The 18,167-nt window shown below is 42.8% G+C and overlaps 1 protein-coding gene across 1 annotated transcript in view; it reads left to right on the top strand.

Moving 5' to 3' along the window:
* LOC126522789 (ataxin-10) overlaps positions 1–17,229 on the top strand; it is a 35,509-nt gene extending 18,280 nt beyond the window's left edge. The window contains exons 5-11 of the mRNA XM_050171592.3: positions 4,285–4,455; positions 8,105–8,179; positions 9,361–9,523; positions 12,953–13,061; positions 14,481–14,674; positions 14,793–14,856; positions 17,009–17,229. Of these exons, the coding sequence (XP_050027549.1) occupies positions 4,285–4,455; positions 8,105–8,179; positions 9,361–9,523; positions 12,953–13,061; positions 14,481–14,674; positions 14,793–14,856; positions 17,009–17,151 (919 nt within the window). The 3' untranslated portion in view covers positions 17,152–17,229. The remainder of the gene's footprint in view (positions 1–4,284; positions 4,456–8,104; positions 8,180–9,360; positions 9,524–12,952; positions 13,062–14,480; positions 14,675–14,792; positions 14,857–17,008) is intronic.
* The last annotated feature ends 938 nt before the right edge of the window (positions 17,230–18,167 follow it).

Below are 18,167 nucleotides of genomic sequence, written 5' to 3'. Positions count from 1 at the left end.
ACACAGCCAATAAGAAGCTAGAGTATTTTTTTTTATCCAGTGATTTTTTTTTCAGAGATATTGCTTGAACACTATAGAAGCACCCACATGGCTGCACAGGGACAACACCCACGATGGTTTATTAGTGACCCATGCTGCAGTGGAAGTGTTAATAACTGAGGGCTTTTATTCTTAACAGCATTTTGCAATATGCACTTTTGTGAACAGCTTCTGTTAGCCAGTAAAGCATCATCAGAACCTGCAAATTTGTTGAGGAGGTTTAAGCAGCTATGTTATACATGCAGTAATATACAGGGTGTCTACCAACCGGGAAAACCGGCAATTCTCAGAGATCTTGAGTAGTCTGGAAAAAATCAGGGAATTTGTGCCTCTATCAGGGAAGATTAGCTGTAATTTTATTGAAAGGGTCGAAAGTCGCGGTAGTGCTGGCTCGAGTAACAGACAGGAATCGTAATGAATCGTCTTTGACGCCCTGTCGTCAGCTGCAGGAGTTGCCAGTGTACAGTCAACGACCGACTTTCCGGATTCCCGATAATTTGGACGGCTTCGCGGCACCACCATGTACCCCATAGAGTCAATGCATCAGAACGTCTGAAATTTATGACGCAAGAACTCTTCGCCGTCCGATTTTCCGGACGTTTTGCCGTTACCGCAGGTCCAAAACGGCATTAATTAAAGCTACCACCTCTGCCATGTTGATTACCTCGTCGCCTCGAACCGGCGCTCTCGCACGCAGATCCGTCAGCAGCCGTAGCTACCACTGCGGTAATGCTAGGAGCTGCTTCGACGTTCGCTGTAAGCTTCTTGCCGTTAGGTGCCGTGTTTTTTATTGAAAGAATTGGCTGCTGTCAGCAATAGCACGGACTCCGCCTTTGCGGTCCTCGCGATTGGCTTAGAAGCTTGGAAAGCACGATGCGTTGCATAATGCCGGTTCCCGAAAGTCAGCTTCGCCTCTGTACAGAAGTGTTACTTGGTGAAGCATACGCAAAAGTATTGCAGTGAAGCATAACAAGCGTGGGAAGGGGCTATTGCCACGGGACACGGTATGTATTCCTTAATTATACACACGTGTACCCGATATTTCATGTCACAGTACGAGCACCGATATGCCGAATACGTTTACCGAAAGGCCTTCAGAACGTTTTCCAATGTGCCTGTGGCGGTTTGAGCCCCTAAGGGCAGTAATTAAATGGCATGCATTTATTTTTTCCAACTGACTGATTTTTCGGACGTTTTCGCGGCCCCTGGGGAGTTCGAAAAATCGGACGCGAATTGTGCAACTGACCAAGATGCTTCAAATCGGCCGTGGGCCGATCGAGTGGCAGATGGAGGATAAGAACAGAAAGGACCTACACATTATGGAATGAACGGGAAAGGAAGCTTGCTGCCGCTGTTTTGAAGGTGCTTGAGCTCAAAGAACAAAGTGTTGGCTGATGCTGAGATGCAGGTGTCCCTCATCCAAACCAAAATAAACTCTTTAAAGCAGTGAAACACAACAATGAGGCGTCGTGCGCGGGCTGAGAGTATGTCAGGACAGTTGAGGTTGACTTACCAGCTGTCGAGAGACAATCTCAATTGTGGCAAAGTTTGGGCCTCATACCTCTGAGCTTGCTATCAATTGATAGAAATAGCGCATATTCGAAAATATTTGCTTCTGTATGCATCTCCCTTTTATTCATATTTGAGAATGACAGACTCCATTTGCAATTTTTTCGAAAACACTTTATTTGCTGTGCATTTTACTAACCCCTCCCTTCTATTCTCTTTTTGAATAACATAAACACTACTTCTTAGTGTTCAAATTGGATTATGTCGTTTTTTTTACTATTTTTTTCATATGCTTACTAGAGCGTGCTGGTTTCAGCCCGTCTTGACATAAAACATATTTCTGCATCACTCAGGGAATTTTGCAAATGCACTCAGGGAAAACTTGGAAAACTTGGGGAATCTGGAAATGTCAACTTGGTAGACACCCTGAATATATTACCTCGCTATTTCTTTAGCATTTAGCAAACACATAAAAGTTGTAGTACTTCTTTTTAGGCATCACATCATAGAATGTACAGGGCCATACACATTTAGCAAGGAATATTATTCAAGCCAGCACAGCTTTGACATTGCCACAGTTTTGCGGGGAAATTGTGGCTGATGCCACACTTCAGCAGGCTTCTATTGTTAAACGATAAGTCTGTAGACTTTCTATATAAACTGGTGCTAGTTATTAATTATTAATATTAATTAATATAAATTAGCTATCTCTCCTACCAGTGAATGGCCTTGTACAATCTCATGGCAAAGTAGGCTCTCTGAGCCTTCTTTTCTGCGTAGTAACATGCTAGCTGAGTTAGCTGACTAGGCGCAAGAAGATGACTGGGAATTGGGAAACATACTGGCGCAGTTTAACAAGATGCAAGAAGTAGGAAAAGACACCACAAATGCAGAACCACCACCAACATTTACTTGAAACGTAGGGTACAGAAAGCAGAAACCCTTATCAGACATCATGTCCTACTGACTACACATGCCAGTTATCCTCTGGCTAAGATTATCGTTTTCTTCGATGCACGGGCAGATGCAGTGCTTATAGAACTCTCACACCTCTGTTAATACAACATGCTTAAAAAAAAGCAATCTGCTCAGCTGTGATCTAAAAGGGGCATTAGAGCAAAAATTAAGTTGAGCTGTATTCATAAATTGCTCCTCTTCAATACCATAAATGTGGCTCTTACTGTGAGAGCAGGATAGCTAAGCAAGAGAAAACAAAAAAAGCAAAGGACACTGACGCTGCCTTAATGTTCATGCAGTAGCTCCTTGTTGTGATAGCACCTGCTCAGAGCCAGTTAATTTTTTATTGGGACAGATGAACTATGCTGTGTGCTAAAGGAGTCGCAGACTAGACTCGGCAAGTTTCGAGAACTTCTACTGGGCACAATTGCCTAAATACAAGAACATACTTCAATATCCGAGGTGCTCACTGACATACTGGCATTAGGGATTCAGTGGGAAACTTATGAAATGGAATTCCGATCTTTGTTTTCTCTTTTGATAATAAACCTATTACCTAAGAGGCAACCACATGCATGCGATATTCAAGTGACGTGAAAGGCACTCTGTCACGGTTCAGGGCAACCACGTCGATGTGCCATCACGACATGAAGTGGCAACAAAGTTCCATAATTATCTATGAAATTAAAAAATTACAGATGGGCTGCAAGACGAATGTTTTACTGTATCTAGTTTTAACCCTTTGAGCATCATGATGTACTGGTACATTTCCACGTTTCTGTCCTGCCACGTTCATTTTGCCATTCATTTTGTCTGATATGAATGTAAGGGCTACACAAAAAGAGCATTCGCCATTGTTCAGTCATTTTTCCATTTGTGCACAGCCAAGAATAAGCCCTTGTGTTCGTTTTGTAATATCCCAGAAAAAGAAAATTACACCGGGGGTTCATCACCTCCAAAAAAGTATGACACTGAAAGGGTTACTATATCGTCATCACCAGCAAAAAAAAAAAAAGCTTTCCACCTCGCCAGCATTAAACGCGGTGATGCCATCTGGTAAATACAAACAAAAACACTTTTGCTGCTCTCAGTGGCATCTGAGGCCTAACAGCACATAAACACGCAGCTGATCACAATAATAATGACAAAAGGTCATCAATATGTTGTCTTCAGCATGAGATGGGACTAAGCAAAGGCTGATTTTACTGTTTGTCTTGCTGTCCAGCAATGAGCCAGTAGCGAGAGCAAAATCAGATCAAAGTGGGATGCCTGGGTAGTTGTTAGGCAATCATGGGCAACTGGTGGAACGCCAAGCAGACTTCCATGAGACAAGTAACATTTTTTTGGCTGGCCAGAAACTGGTGACTTCAGAAGCGACGGCAACGGATCACCCTCCGCGGCAACCAAATTTGTTGTTTGTTGCTGTCGCTTGAAATTCGCATGCATGTGGTCGTGCATTCGCAATAATATTAACAGAGTTCTGAAAGGGTACTTTATCAGTCTAAGCATGTTTAGTGTTTCTCGCCGGTGTCCATGTCAGTTACCTAATACGCATACACATGTCCTAAAATTGTGGTCAACAGCCACACAAATATTTTCCACAGTGATTAGCCCCACGTTCTGGCCTTGCTGTTGCCTCTATTAGTGCAACATGCTCTCTCAGCCCTTTGCTTATGGTGCTCCTAGTTTTGCCAATATGACATCTGTTGTATGATGCTGCTTTCACGGGCTTCTCATGCGTTCCCTTGTGTTCTTATGTGTTCATATCTTGTGGAACAGGTGCACAGCCCTTCTTAGAAGTCCTGACGTCAAAGTGCGGCAATACTGCAGTATGGTTTTATACAACTGCCTTTCACCAGCACGCATGGAGAGTATCTTAAAATCGACTGGTTCTGTGGGCACAATAGAGAGCCTTGCGGACATGCTGGTCAACACCGAGTCTGAATGGAGGTGGGTTCATTACCAAAACGAAAATCGGCACGATGATTCCTTTATGCGTGGACAATTGTTCACATAGCTTTAACGAGCGCATACTGCAAATCCGTATTGTAGTGAGTGCCTAAATTTTGTGTGTGCCTTAGAATTCGCTGAATACTGGCCCTGCAAATAACTTGGGTGACTGAGTTTTCCAGCTCATGCAACATACAGCCACCTTGCAGAATGTAATTTCTTCAAATTATTTTGAAAATTGAGAACGAGAAATCCCAAAATCAGGCTAAACTAGAAAAGGAATGTTGTTTACTGTATGCACTTATAATAGCACTTGTCAATATACGCAGGAGCCCTAATAGCAAATACGGATTGTTTTTGACTGTCCCTGTCTTATAAATGTTCTCCCATCAGTGAGCTGTCTAAGGCTCCATTTTCGTGTCCTGAGAAGACAAAAAATTTTAATCAACTGAACTTCAACATGCGTTGAAAACATAGCAGGCCTGCAGGAATTTTGAGATTTGTTTCAAAGGGCCCACGAACCACTCTGAGTTTGCAAACTTGTTATATATAGTGGCAACTGTGTACCATGGTGCTGTAACCCTAGCAAAGTTACAGGCGTTTGATGAATGACTATGTAACCGCTACAGTTTCTCTCTCCCCCCTTTGCCACTGTCCTCACGGGCCTCTGTCCTCTTATTCGCCTACTCTCACTAACTCCGTGCAGTGCAGTGATATCAGTTATGTTGAATTCCAATGGCGGAGTCGGAGCAAGTTTTTCTGCTCGTTTCGGAGCAAGTTTGCTCCAATGGCAGAGTGAGGGCGGGAGTAAGGCGTTCCAATGAGAGAGTCGGAGGGGATTCAGAGCGGGAGTCACTCCGTGGAGCAGAAAAAGATGCTCCGCCAAAATCGGCGGAGTGGACCGGAACTCTGCGTGACGTATTTCCTTTACCACGTTTGTCTGCTGGGAGGCGCCACCGGTCACGACTCCCGAGGAAGCAAAAGCTGCTGCACACTTGACGAGATATCCATTCCGCACTTTTAAAAAAAACAACAGGTGAACGGCGCTGAAGAGACAAGTGACCGGTGCGGCGGTGCTGGGAGCAAACAGCGGAAGGAAATGACAACACGCAAGGTATCCTGGGTAACTCTGTGATAGAACTTCCGCTTCCGCCTTGCTCCGGCGGCGCAGGTTGTGTTCCACTCGCGGATCTGGAGGCATTGCTCTGCGCCAGAGTCGAGTGCTCGCTCGCAGAGTCCATCGGCTGCTCTGACTCCGCCATTGGAATTCAACATTAGTCGCATCAACATGCCAGAACAAAGGCTTCTCCGTTGTTTGTGCCTAATTGCCCAAAGCATGACACCAATTGAATGAAAACTTGATGGAAGAATCAGTGGTGCATAATGCGTGAGTCGTCGTCGCCTTCAACAACCAGGGCTGGAAGCACTGCGCCAATTGCGTAATCTTGTGCCAAATCTCCGAGCTGCGCCAGCTTGTGCTAAAGCACTAACTTCGAATGAGATTGCGAAATTTTGCGGGATGTTCATGTTCAGTGACAACCACACAGCCATGTGTTAATTGGCTGCTAGCATTTAGCCTTAGAAGCCAAGCTAAAGGAATCCGTTTCACCGTCGGCATTTTTTGGAGTGTGGCTTGTGTTTGGTCACGCATTGTAACTGGACTGCAGGGAAATTAAAATCCTTTGTGCCATACAGTGCATTACGAATGTTTTATACAAGTCTTGCACGTTTGCGTAATGCGCGGACCAGGTATACATGATTTCAACTCGCGCTCTTTTTATGGGGCAGTTGGGAAAGAAAGCCATTCTCTCAGCTGAATGAATAGGTCGTATGGTCTGTCATCATACATTTTAGGGCATGCTTGTATGCCCTAAATCTGCATCAGTTAATGGCGAACACCATGTGTGTAACATTAAAATATATTTTGCATGTGCACCTAGTCCGGTTACCAGGATGGTAGTGTGGCACGTTGACAAACAGGCTGCTTGCTTTCATGAAACATCTTCACCAGAAATATCCAATGGCAACCATAATCATCATTCATATTTGCACTTCGAGTGCTCTATATTCTGCAAAACGAGACCATACAAAATTGGGCTTTTGCGGCTACAGAACATGAAACGAGAATGTAAATTTTCTGTTTTAGTCTGCTGTAGGGGCTGAATGGCAGTTGTGAAGGGTCGGGGAATACGCGAATGACAAAAACTGCGTTCACGGTAATGATGATCACGACACGACTTGCGCATATTGAGTCCAAAAATTTTAAAAAACTATTGCTTGGCATTCAAAATATCGGTTGCTGTTTTACATTTACTTTATGGGGCAGCCCTAATAATCGAGCTTATGCAACATACATTGGTCGGCGATGCTGATCGGAAAGCCACTGAATACTTTCCTTCCCTTTATTCTTTTCATAAATGTCAGAGTTCTGTTTTTCTTTCTTCTCACCAAATCATGTGGAATACTGGCAAAAATGCAATGACCAACAAAGTAACTTCACATTTATTCTTGGTAGTCTGCTATGCCAAGTGAATGTCACCAAGAATTTTAAAAATAACTGAGAGCATGACACAAACAGTGTTCACTGTATGTTGATGGGGATTGTTCATGGTTGTCACAGATAGTGTGTCTTGTTCAGCGTGGATGAATTCGTCTAATTAGCTATTTCTTACCTAACTGACGAGATGTCAATGAAAAAGTTGTGGATAATGTTGAAACGCGAGTGATAACAAGATTTAAAGCAACCTAGGATTTGCATTATCCAATATCGTTATCCAATAAGTGAGGTAATTGATGTTAGCTAATTAAACTTAAAAGTTTTGTTGCTTGTGCACAACAAAAAAAGAACTCTTGACTAGCATTAGCAGAAGCATATCAACATACAATTGGTGCTGTTCGCATGAATCTCTTGGTTAAATTTTTTTTCTTGGCCACATTTAGTAGGCACGTCTGGTATGTAACTTAATAGTGGTTTCTAAGGAATTAATATGGGTTTACTTTGTCCGGTGTATGACATTTTCTTCCTTTAGCGAACTTTCCTCCACCTTGCGGGCTTCCATAGAACTGATTCGCCATAACCTAACAGTGTCCTGCTCAGTCCAATAAAGAATATCTTTTCTTGATTTATCTGTATTTCAGTCATGTTGAGCCTTACTTAGCATGCTCCAAAACGCGCACCTTCTGCTCCAAAATGAACATTTCCTGCTGCAAACCTGCTGCAATGCACCAAATTTGCTGCTCCCAGAGCTGCTCCAAAACTCCCTTGGCCACTTCCATCCCTCAAAACACACAGCCAGCTCGTGCCCCTCTTGTCCTATTGTCCCTCATCAACCGACTAATCAACAGCTTTTAGCCTGGTTACGTCATGCGCTTGACCCTGCTGGGGTCACACCGTGTGATGAGGGAACCGGGAAAGTCGGGAAGGGCACAGGGTTGGTTTTTTTGCATTGTTGGCTTCTCTGTGGTATGTAACGCTGCCATGTTCGTCAATGGTGATCCTGGAGGTATTCTGTGCACTGTAGGTGTGTTTATGTAAAGTGTGCTCGAGATGCCAGAGGTGGCTAGGGGCCCTTTAGTTAACCAAAATCTTTAGTGATCTGATTTTAATTCTTTACAAGTTGCATTTTACACTCTTTCTGTTTTGACCCAGCCTCTTCATATTGGAGCGGCTACTTCAGCATCATGACTTGGTGACAGTCTTCCAAAAGTTGTCTGCTCGCTGCAGGTATGTGGCATGTCTGGAAACAGCATATTTAGCAAAATTGTGTGCAACTGAGTAAGGACGACAAAGTGTTTTATGTGGGTGTTACTGCTGTAATGATGTTTAATTAAAGGTGAGAAGCAGCAGATAATCAGCCTAGCAGCAGCGAACAGCCCGAGCTCTCTTACCAATCACAGCACTTTTCGTCGTCTCCGAGATGCTATAGGAAACACGAGGCGCGTCTGCTTCATCACACTGTGTTTAATGAAGCATTACAATAATTTTAGTTCTGGCTATTCAAAAGATGCAGCGCGACTGAGACTGAGACAAAGACATACAAAACCACATCACAAGCACTGGCCTTTTTATCTTCAACTCTTCAGTGCAGTGAGCCTTTCTTCGCCTAAAGTACTGCCCTTGCAGGACTAGTGGGAAACATCACATAGATTTGTTGCCTGGGTGCTACAGAAACAGGGCCCATATTTCGGAATGATTCCTGAAAGAAATTAATGGACACTGCATTAATCCCATGCGTCTGTTTCCATCAGCTAGGTCACTTTCATTGCTGAATGTCAACTTGTTCCAAGCACGAGACAACTCACAGAACCACTCTTTATGCCAGTAAGCAGATTGATTTGGGAAAAGAAAGTGCCATACCTAAATGATAAATAATGAGAGCATGTTTTGTGGTTTTCATACTGTGGTCAAATGTTTCCTCATTCTTGCTGCCTCTCATTTCACTAACAAGAGCAGCACGAGTGTTGACTTGGTTAGATTTAGGTGCACGTTAAAGAACCCCGGGTAGTCTAAATTTCCGGACTCCTCCACTACGGCGTGCCTCATAATCAGAAAGTGGTTTTGGCACGTAAAACCCCATAATTTAATTTTTTTAGGTGTTGACTTGCAGCACCATCTGATAAGCGACTCTATTCATCCACATCCTTTGTCCTCGTGGTCACCCTCATAGCACTCTTTTCTTCTACTTCTCTGTTCCCGAGCGCACACTAACAGGCTAGAGAAGTTAACCTCAAACCGGTCGTCCTGCCGTCTCCTAAATAAATTTTCTCTCTCTCTCTCAATTTACCATCCAGTACAAACTGGCTGACAAAAATAAATCAGTGAGTACCACAAAGAGCCGTGTCTTATGTTCAGAAGTGACAATGCTGTTATATTATTTCAGTGCTATGCATTACAAATCGTTTCAGGTGTGTACTGCTGGATATTGCTGCTGACGACCTTATGAAGAAACAAGGTGAAGATGCACCAATTCCAATCTCCTTACCTTTCTTAGAGCATGCTCAAAGTCAGCTGTTGGAGAGGGTATGGACCATGACGAAATGCTTGGAGGCAGCAGCTGCTGGTGACCCGGTAACCCTTATATATATTTTGGAAACACTTATTGTTGCTCTGTGCCACCTGCAATGTTGAGATTCCGGGTGTTACTCAGGAGAAGACTATATCTTCATTTTGCATGTGTAAATGCAATCAGTGCAATTCACGTTGGGGAAAGAGTTCCACCTGCCAATTTGACTTGTTAGAAACTGTTTGAACTGTGATGGCTGTTTGTTGCAGCCGTAAAAAAAAAAGGTAATAATAATAACAATAATAATAGTAACAAAAAACTGCACCAAGAGCACAGAAAGCACACTTAATGAGACATGCTTTATATAGTGTTTGGTTTCTTATGCAAATACTCCACTTCAAATTCAATTCTCTTATGTAATCTATGTTGGAAACATGAAGATAAGCTTTCTTGAAGTGGTTAATTACAGGCTATTCAACAAAGTGCGATGCATAAAGGTGTCTTTATTTTCATCCTATGCAGTGTGTAATCTCAAGCAACATTTATGTTTATGCAGTGCAGAGTTCACAACTTATGCCAAAATGCAAACAGCAGTTAAGCATATGAACACTTTGACGCTGGTCGAGGGAAGAATGGTGAGGATAGGCGTATGCAGAGGGAAGTGTGACAAATATGTACATGCATTTAAGGCTCTTATTACCACTTGTGTAACGATGGGATATACCCCTTCTGAGGAAACGGCCAAGAATGGGCGCATACTCAGAGGCCCAAGTACTATGGGGAAGGCCAAACTTATACAATCAAAGAAGCCATTCAGTACCATCCACTATTCCATTAAGAGGTTTTTGTGCTTTAGAGATAACTGAGGCGACATCATATATGCAGTTTTTATGGGGTGATATTCTTTCATTGCGCAGAACAGAGGTGTGCCTATTTGCACTGCTTTGTCGCAGCACTTATATAATATAGGCCAGTTTTCAGGAGCTTGCATCAAACGTGTACATAATGTTTATAATGTATCCAAAAATATATATGTCCAGCGAGATACCGACTAACTGACGGCTTTGCTTTAATAAGCACAAAACCTGTCACAGTGGCTCAGTAACTATGGCGTTATGCTAGTGGGCATGAGGTTGTGGGTTCAATTCCCAGCCACTGCAGTGCAAGGACACTTGTTCACTTAAAGGGACACTAAAGGCAAATACTGAGACGACGTGGACTGTTTAAATACCATCCCAGAACCCTCGCAACGCTTGTTTCGTGCCAAGAAAAGACAGTTTACGAGAAAATGGCATCTGAAGGGTCCAAATGCCTTATTCTAAATTCAAGTCTCCCGCCACCCAAAAGCAGGAGTGGTGACACTGCATATGCCATCATCACCCTTTGCTGCCTACCGTCGGTGAGTAAAATGGCGCCCGACAGACGGCGGTACCGAGTCAACACAGTGGTGGATTCACCACTGCAGCTGCTTTTTGGTCAAGTGGCGTGGACCGTTCGGGCATCCCGCGAGATCACATGGAAGTTGAATTCTCTGCTACTTGCAGTTTGTTTCTCTGCTACTTGCAAGTTTGTGCGAGTTTCGTGAGCCAGCAAAACCAGCGCAGCACTACACGATCAGGAAAATACTGACACACAAAAGCTTGGGCGGCTCAAAGTCGAGCAAAAACGAAATCTTTCTACCGTCCGCGTTGTTGTCAAGGGTAATTTCAATTAGTTCTTTTTTCTAAAGATGAAATAGAACTGGATAAGTAGCATTTTATTTCGTCTTCTAATACAATACAATGATGTTTTTGCAACGAGTGGTTGAGTACTAGCTACAGAATTTAACTGAGGAGTGCTTTCGTCATCGGGCAAGTGCTTGAATGTCCCGGGGGAGTCTCTAATCATGTCCTGCATTTACCTCAATTTCTCGATTATTAAGGCTCTGTTCACGATAATATTGACGTCTTAGAGATTCTCGAGCACTAATCTATCATTTTAGCTCGACTTAGTATTTGCCTTTAGTGTCCCTTTAAGACTTGGATAATTTTGACCCATGCGGTCGAAATGAATTCAGAGATACGCACAACGGCAGCTCTCACAGCCTTTGAGTTGCTTTGGAATGCTAAGCCCCATAACTTGATGTTGATTTCTAGATGAGCATGGGTGGGCACGCCACCTCTCTTGTAGCACTTTGCCCATCATTGCTTTTGTGATGGAAGCAAACGGCAGCACTTCCTTTGTCAGCTTTCCAGCAAATTACAAAAGTGGTGAAACATATGAGCTGTAGTCAAAAGAGCAAGTTGTATGTGCGACTTAGGAATATTCGTTGACTCCCGTCTAACTTTCCAAGAACACGTTTCCAGCATTGTAATGCACCCTACAGAAAGTTAGGTGGCATATCAAGAATGGCAAAAATGTTTAAGAATGTCAGCTGCGTTGTTCTCTTGTATTCTTCTTTTGTGTGCTCGAAGTTAGAGTTCAGTTTGTTGTATGAAACTATACTAACTTGACCAATGTGGCAAAAATTGAATGTCTTCAGTGACATTTCGTTTGAATCCTGTACGATCGATTTCTGGGACGCCGTGTATTTTAGGCCTATGAGCGTGTACTGCGCACTTTTAGTATTATAACCCCTAGAAATAAGATGAAATATTCTGATTAATTATTTTTGTATAAACTAATTTACAACCACTTTTCCTGTCTACAGTTAATGTCACCTGTAGCGTACTGTGTGCCTCACCCAAACTTGCGTAATCCCACCATTTTCTATGTGTATTCAGCTCATACCTCTAACACTATAACACGTCTTGTAACACAACAAAATACCTTGTGTCATAATCTTGATATTTTCAGCTCTTCTATTTGCTCTTTATCTGACTTTTGTCTTTGATTTAATTCAATTTTTTGTTGCATCTTGTACCACCTTTACTTCAGGTTTTCTGTTTTGTGTTCTGTTTCTGTTCTTTGTGTAACACAAGCGTGCCTGTACTCAGGCGTAGAGCTGGTCTTGCACACTTTCAGAAATAAATGAAATGAAGTTAACTGAAATGATTGTAATTAATATACCTGCCCTGCACTTGTGCCTTTTTCATATAGAGACAGAGAGCCAGGTATGCTTGTATGCCCTCCTTGTCAGTGGTGGCAAAAAAAGGGATTCTGTGTTACACACTGACCTAGAAATACTACTCAACACATTCTTGATAAGCCTTTTTTATTAGTGTTCTCTGTGTGGTCACCTGTGGTGTTAGATTGCAGGCTCAAGGAGTGCTAAACATTGCTGATCCCACCTTTAAGGTATCTGCAGCCGAAAAGTGAAACATAATCCTGAAAATATTGTAGTTTCCTGCAAGCCCAGACATGTGCTTCTCTGCATATCAGTGTATTGTGCAATTTCTATAGAACATGTACCACACTAAAAACACAAGAAAAGGCTATATTTTACTTAAATAGGCATTTATACAAGGTATATTAGTTTTGATTGCGGCTCTCTTTGTACTCTTTATCTTTTTCAGGAGATTTCAGAGATTTGTAAGCTGTTGAAGGTCTTATGTTTGGCCTCTGCAAATGAGGAATTCAAGGGTTCTTTTGCTGATGGTTCGGAGCTTCTTGCAACTGCATTGGGTGTGTCAAAGTTTTGGCTGCATCCTGTACAGTGTTGTTGTCTTGTTGATGTTTCTTTAATATGCAGTAGGCATATGATCACTTTATTATATTTGTATTGTTTACTGCTAGCGGTAGCCTTTGTATGAGAAGTCAAATTCAGTGCTAAAGGCTGCCTCTCCATTTATATTTCAACAGAAAAAAACAACTTATTTAGTAACTTTTCTGGAACTTGAACCTGAGTCCTCTGTGGCTATAAACCTGCAATATACCTGTAGACTGCTGCAGTATCTACATGCCTTTGCAGTCAAACTAATAAGTAATATTGCTATATAACAGTGATTGGCATCTTCTCTCTCCACCAGTTTGACTGCTTGCCTTATACCATCACGACGAATGTTGGATAGCAGGTCTCATTTTATTGGGTTGACGGGCATGGATCCAGGGGGTGTCCGGATGTCCTGACCCCCCTTTTAAATTTAGCATGCGCAGCATTAGAGTATGGCATGTGAGAAGCCCACGAAGTCCTTCTTCCCAGCTGTTACTGTTGTTTTACTCTGGAGAGACATGAAAGATGTAATGATTATTGAAGAGAACCTGCCAACATGTAAAGATTTCATCATTTGTCATCATCAATCACTATCTCAAAGTCTGAAAGCACTTCCCTCCCTTCCTTGAAGAAAACCTGGATTATGCCGTGGGTCAGTGCATAAATTCGGGCCATTTGTGTAACAATGTTTTTTCTTTTTTTTCTGGTTAGTGGTGACTATGCCCACTGCCTTGCTTAATGTGAAATGCACAATAGAAAACAGACAATTACCATGCATTTTATTTGTTTATTTATTATCGATTGGAAATGGTTGCAACAAGCACAATATGTTCAGCATTATACAGCGCAGATGTCATTATGTCCCCACTTCATTGTACTGTGAGCAACTCTGCCATCTGGAAGAAGCCACTAAGCAGGAATGCCTGAATCAATGCCACGAAATTCCTTAATTGGCACCGTGGCGTCATTCTTCAATTTCACTGTGCATGCCTCACAGGGCAAGAGTCATCAAATTAACTGTAGAGGACTTTAACAGGGATATCTCCCAGTCCAGCCTTTTCATCAGATGTCGCCCCTCCAGGCTTGCACTTGTTTCAGTCTCTGTCAAATGCATTCTACAGGAGAGTCTTCCACAGCAGAGAACAGTTCCCGAATTTTTTCAGTGACTTCCTAACGGCAGATCCAGCAGTCTTTTTACGATTGATGTCAAAGACCTACCCACATATCAAGAAAACATTGTGAACAATTGGAAGAGTGTATGGTCTAATGAGTTGGTGCTTGTTTTTAGATGAAATGAATCAGAAAGAGAATTATCTGCCAACTCAAAATAGAAATGTGCATTTCTTTAGAAAACTAAAGGTACACTTTGGCTCTTTTTCTTGTACTTTCAGAGGTATTGAAGACAGTTCACCTTCTTGGTCAATCAAGCCAGAATGCATTTACACCTGCACCGCGCTTGGATGACTTCAGTGCTGTTGAGAAGGGAGCCTTGGAGTTGACTGGTCACCACAGCTTCGGCTTCAAGCGGGATCTTGTTCAACTCATTGGCAACATGTGTCATCAGAACAGGAAACATCAAGACATGGTAATTAAGTCATCTGAGCAAGCAGAGCAGAGCACTATAGACTTAGTAAGATTTTTCCAACATTGCATTTCTTAATTGTTTCATTTTAACATCATGTAATGCTGTCACTCCACTGCAGATAAGGAACTTGGATGGCATTCCCCTCATACTGGATGTTTGCAATTTAGATGCCAAAAATCCCTGTATCCTTTCATTCAAAGTATTTCAGTGAATGTCCTTTTGGATTTACCACCAGCCCATGAGATCTTGGAAGCACTTGCTTTCTTTAGAAGTGTCTTGGCCGTAAGCTGGTTACGAACATGGGTGTGTGTCTACAGAAATTTTGTTGTGTGCACATCTGCCACTAAATGTCCATCCTAAGGCACTCCTACCTTTGTTGATCACCTTAAATAACAACGATAAATTGGGCAGTCAAGCAGAATGGAACACATTAAAGCAGCAAGAATTAATAAGCATGTTTGCATGAGATTTCTCATTAAAGGGACACTAAAGAGAAAAATTATTTCTTCTGCATTGATAAATTACCTTTCTATGACACCAAAAACGCCACTCTTACCACCATAAGACGCTTGGTGAACCAGAAAAAGGGCAAGAATGAAAGATGGGTGGCGATGCCTCCTTGAAGTTCTCGCACCTGGTCGCTGTGACGTCATGGATTTTGATGGCATCTTCTATTGCCTACTTAATTATATAGCGGTTCAGATCGACTACATTGTGTTCTAAAGGAACCAAATATTAAACATGGCAAGTTTCGGGAACCCTTACTCAGCCAACGCGACCCTAATGCGAAAACATACTTTGGAATCCCTTACGTCACACTGACATACCGGCGTTGGGGTTTTGGCGCGAAATTCAAATACTAATACTTTGACCTTCATATACTCATCTAATAATCTAACCATTATTTTGAAATCACTGCCTGCAGGGTTCTCAAACAATGCTTTATTAGTCTCAACTGATTTATTGTTTTGCTTTAGTGTCCCTTTAACTATGGAGAGTTATAGGGACTCCGATACACTTATTGAACCTAGTAAGAGAATGTTGCCAACCTGTCATAGAGGCTGCTGATAACACGTAAGCCAAATATTACTGCACTGTATGCAGCAAGAAATTTTCAATCTCCTGTCAAAGATAACAAAAAGTCACTTGCTCTCTTTTCCGTAATGTCGTCAGGCAGCATCGTTGAAAGCAACTGGATCCACCAACGCTATTGGCTGATTTCGGTATCGCAAGAGCATTCTTAGTCATACATAATTGCTTGTATTGAGTTAAATAAAGGGAAAATATTTATGTCTGTGATGTCAAAAAGACAGAAAAATGATTTCATCTTTGCACTGTGCCTAGCTGTGTCTGCTACGCATGGCCTCCGAGATGGCAGCGGCATGCTGCATAGCGTAGTCTTATTGCGGCCACCACAGGATGCCATGATGAGCGCTTTCACGGCCATGTCACTCAACTTCTGGCTGAGGCTTTGCCTTCTTGGCTTCTCCGCTGTGTATCTTCCAGTGCGCTGCCTGATATGAAAAGAGAGAGAAAGCCAGGTATCAGTGTGACAGCTCCACTTATATTTGAAGGATTTGCAAAAAATTTTTGGCATGAAATTTATGAGATGATGTTCTTTAATAGTGAGGCCATATTATGATTTGTTAGAGAGGTGTTTCAGCACCCCTTCAACACTGTTTAACAGGTTTTATGTTTGGTTTGAGTGTACGTGAAAGTTGTGAGTGATTGATCAACAGTTACGTGCACTCTCTACCTTTTGCTTGGGGAACTGTTCAGAACCTCAATAAAATGCAGTGTGTATAAAATAATCAACCTTTAATGACAGTTCAGCTTTACTTTAGTCTAAAGAATGCTGTAGTGCTTTCAGATTTATGTCAATGCATCTTGTCTCTACAACTTTTGAAAATACCCACAGAGTATGCGAATTTCAGATGGGGCTGGTTGATGTATTGTGAGGTGTGCAAAGGGCACTTGGAATTTACAAAGAAACATGAAACACTTCAAGCCTTTTACTTATGCTCAGCTCCGACCGAATTTTATTTGCATGTTTTGTCATTTTATGTCAAAGGCTCTTCATCAAGCCACATGCAAAGCCTTCATGTTTTGCCACGCTGTCTTATGGCATTGGGTCGCTTTGTGGACCATTGGTCTGATTTGTAGGATCTCCTAACTTCTTTCAAGAAATAGGAGATCACTGTGCCTTGATATGAGGTCTCAGCTCATGGATGCATTGGGACAAGATCAGAAAGAGATTTGTGCATGATCTGTATGCATGATTTGAATAATTGCATCCACAGCCGTACTGTTTATCCTTGACGTTTTTGCTGTCAGTCATAATACAGCATGTCATCTTGGCCATCAGGAACCTCATGGAAGCAAACCCAGAGAACCAGGCTGTTGTGGGAAGTCTGGTTCAGCAGGGTGTGGTCACTGATTCTCCTCTGATAAAAGAAATGGGCATCAACATTCAATAAAAGTAGTTCGATAGCAGCCACTTTCATGTGGATCCTGGATCCATACTGGTTATCGGCTGTGTCCGCAATACTGCCAAAGGTTTTTTTAAGAGCGTGCAGGTGGCAGCAAAGAATTTGTTTCCTTCATAACGCTTTATTCATCGCTGTCAAAACGTTTATTCTCGCTGTCAAAACGCCGGAGTGAGAATGCGTGGCAGCAGCAGCGAGAGAATTAACCTTCGTGCTGTCTCTCGCTTCCAACGCGATCTAAGTAGCGAGAACACAGCGCACACGAAGCTATCAGCACTGGGCGCACTATGTCCCCATCGCAGATCACTTTCAAGAGAACACCCGCGCGGCCGCGCCGTAAGCAGCCGTCGCCCGAGTAGAACGCCCGCCCCCCTTCCTCGTAAGACGCCACGCCTCCTCCCCGCTTTCCTCCCTTGCGCGCGCGAGATTGAGCCATCATCGTCGGCTCACATTCGCACGCTTTCACTCGCGCATAAAGCATACGGCGCGGCGACGATGTTATCGCCCTTTGACTTTGTACAGAACATCGCGGCGACGACGACGGCAGAACTACCCCTGGAGTGACCATATAATTGTTGTCACAATAAAAAGAAAAACGAGTGAGTGTCTGATAGATGGTGCACAATGGCGACCGATATTCTTAAGGTCAGCTTCGCCTTACTACTGTTAGAGTTGGCTGCGCCGCAATAGAAGTATGCTATGCGGTAAAGCATACGAACGTTGTGAAGGCGATTTTGGTTTCGGATCCGATTGCACCCCATAAAAAGATTTCAGCCCGATCTTTCCGAAAAATATAAAAATCGCGCGTTAGAATCGGGTAAATACAGCGATCACACATTGTGAGTGGTAGTTTATGCTACCGTCACGTCACGTCACGTCTCACGTCAAAAACAGGCGTTTTCGACGTGAGATTATTACGGGTGTTTAACGCATTGTGTGTTCAACGCACGTGTGTTCAACGCAAACACGCTGCCACTAAAGCGGTTGCTCGTTCAGCCTCCATGGGA

The sequence above is a fragment of the Dermacentor andersoni genome, chromosome 6, assembly GCF_023375885.2.
Source record: "Dermacentor andersoni chromosome 6, qqDerAnde1_hic_scaffold, whole genome shotgun sequence".
NCBI classification, from domain to species: domain Eukaryota; kingdom Metazoa; phylum Arthropoda; class Arachnida; order Ixodida; family Ixodidae; genus Dermacentor; species Dermacentor andersoni.
Note: the sequence above shows the minus strand (reverse complement) of the source record. Positions and strands in the feature narration are given on the sequence as shown.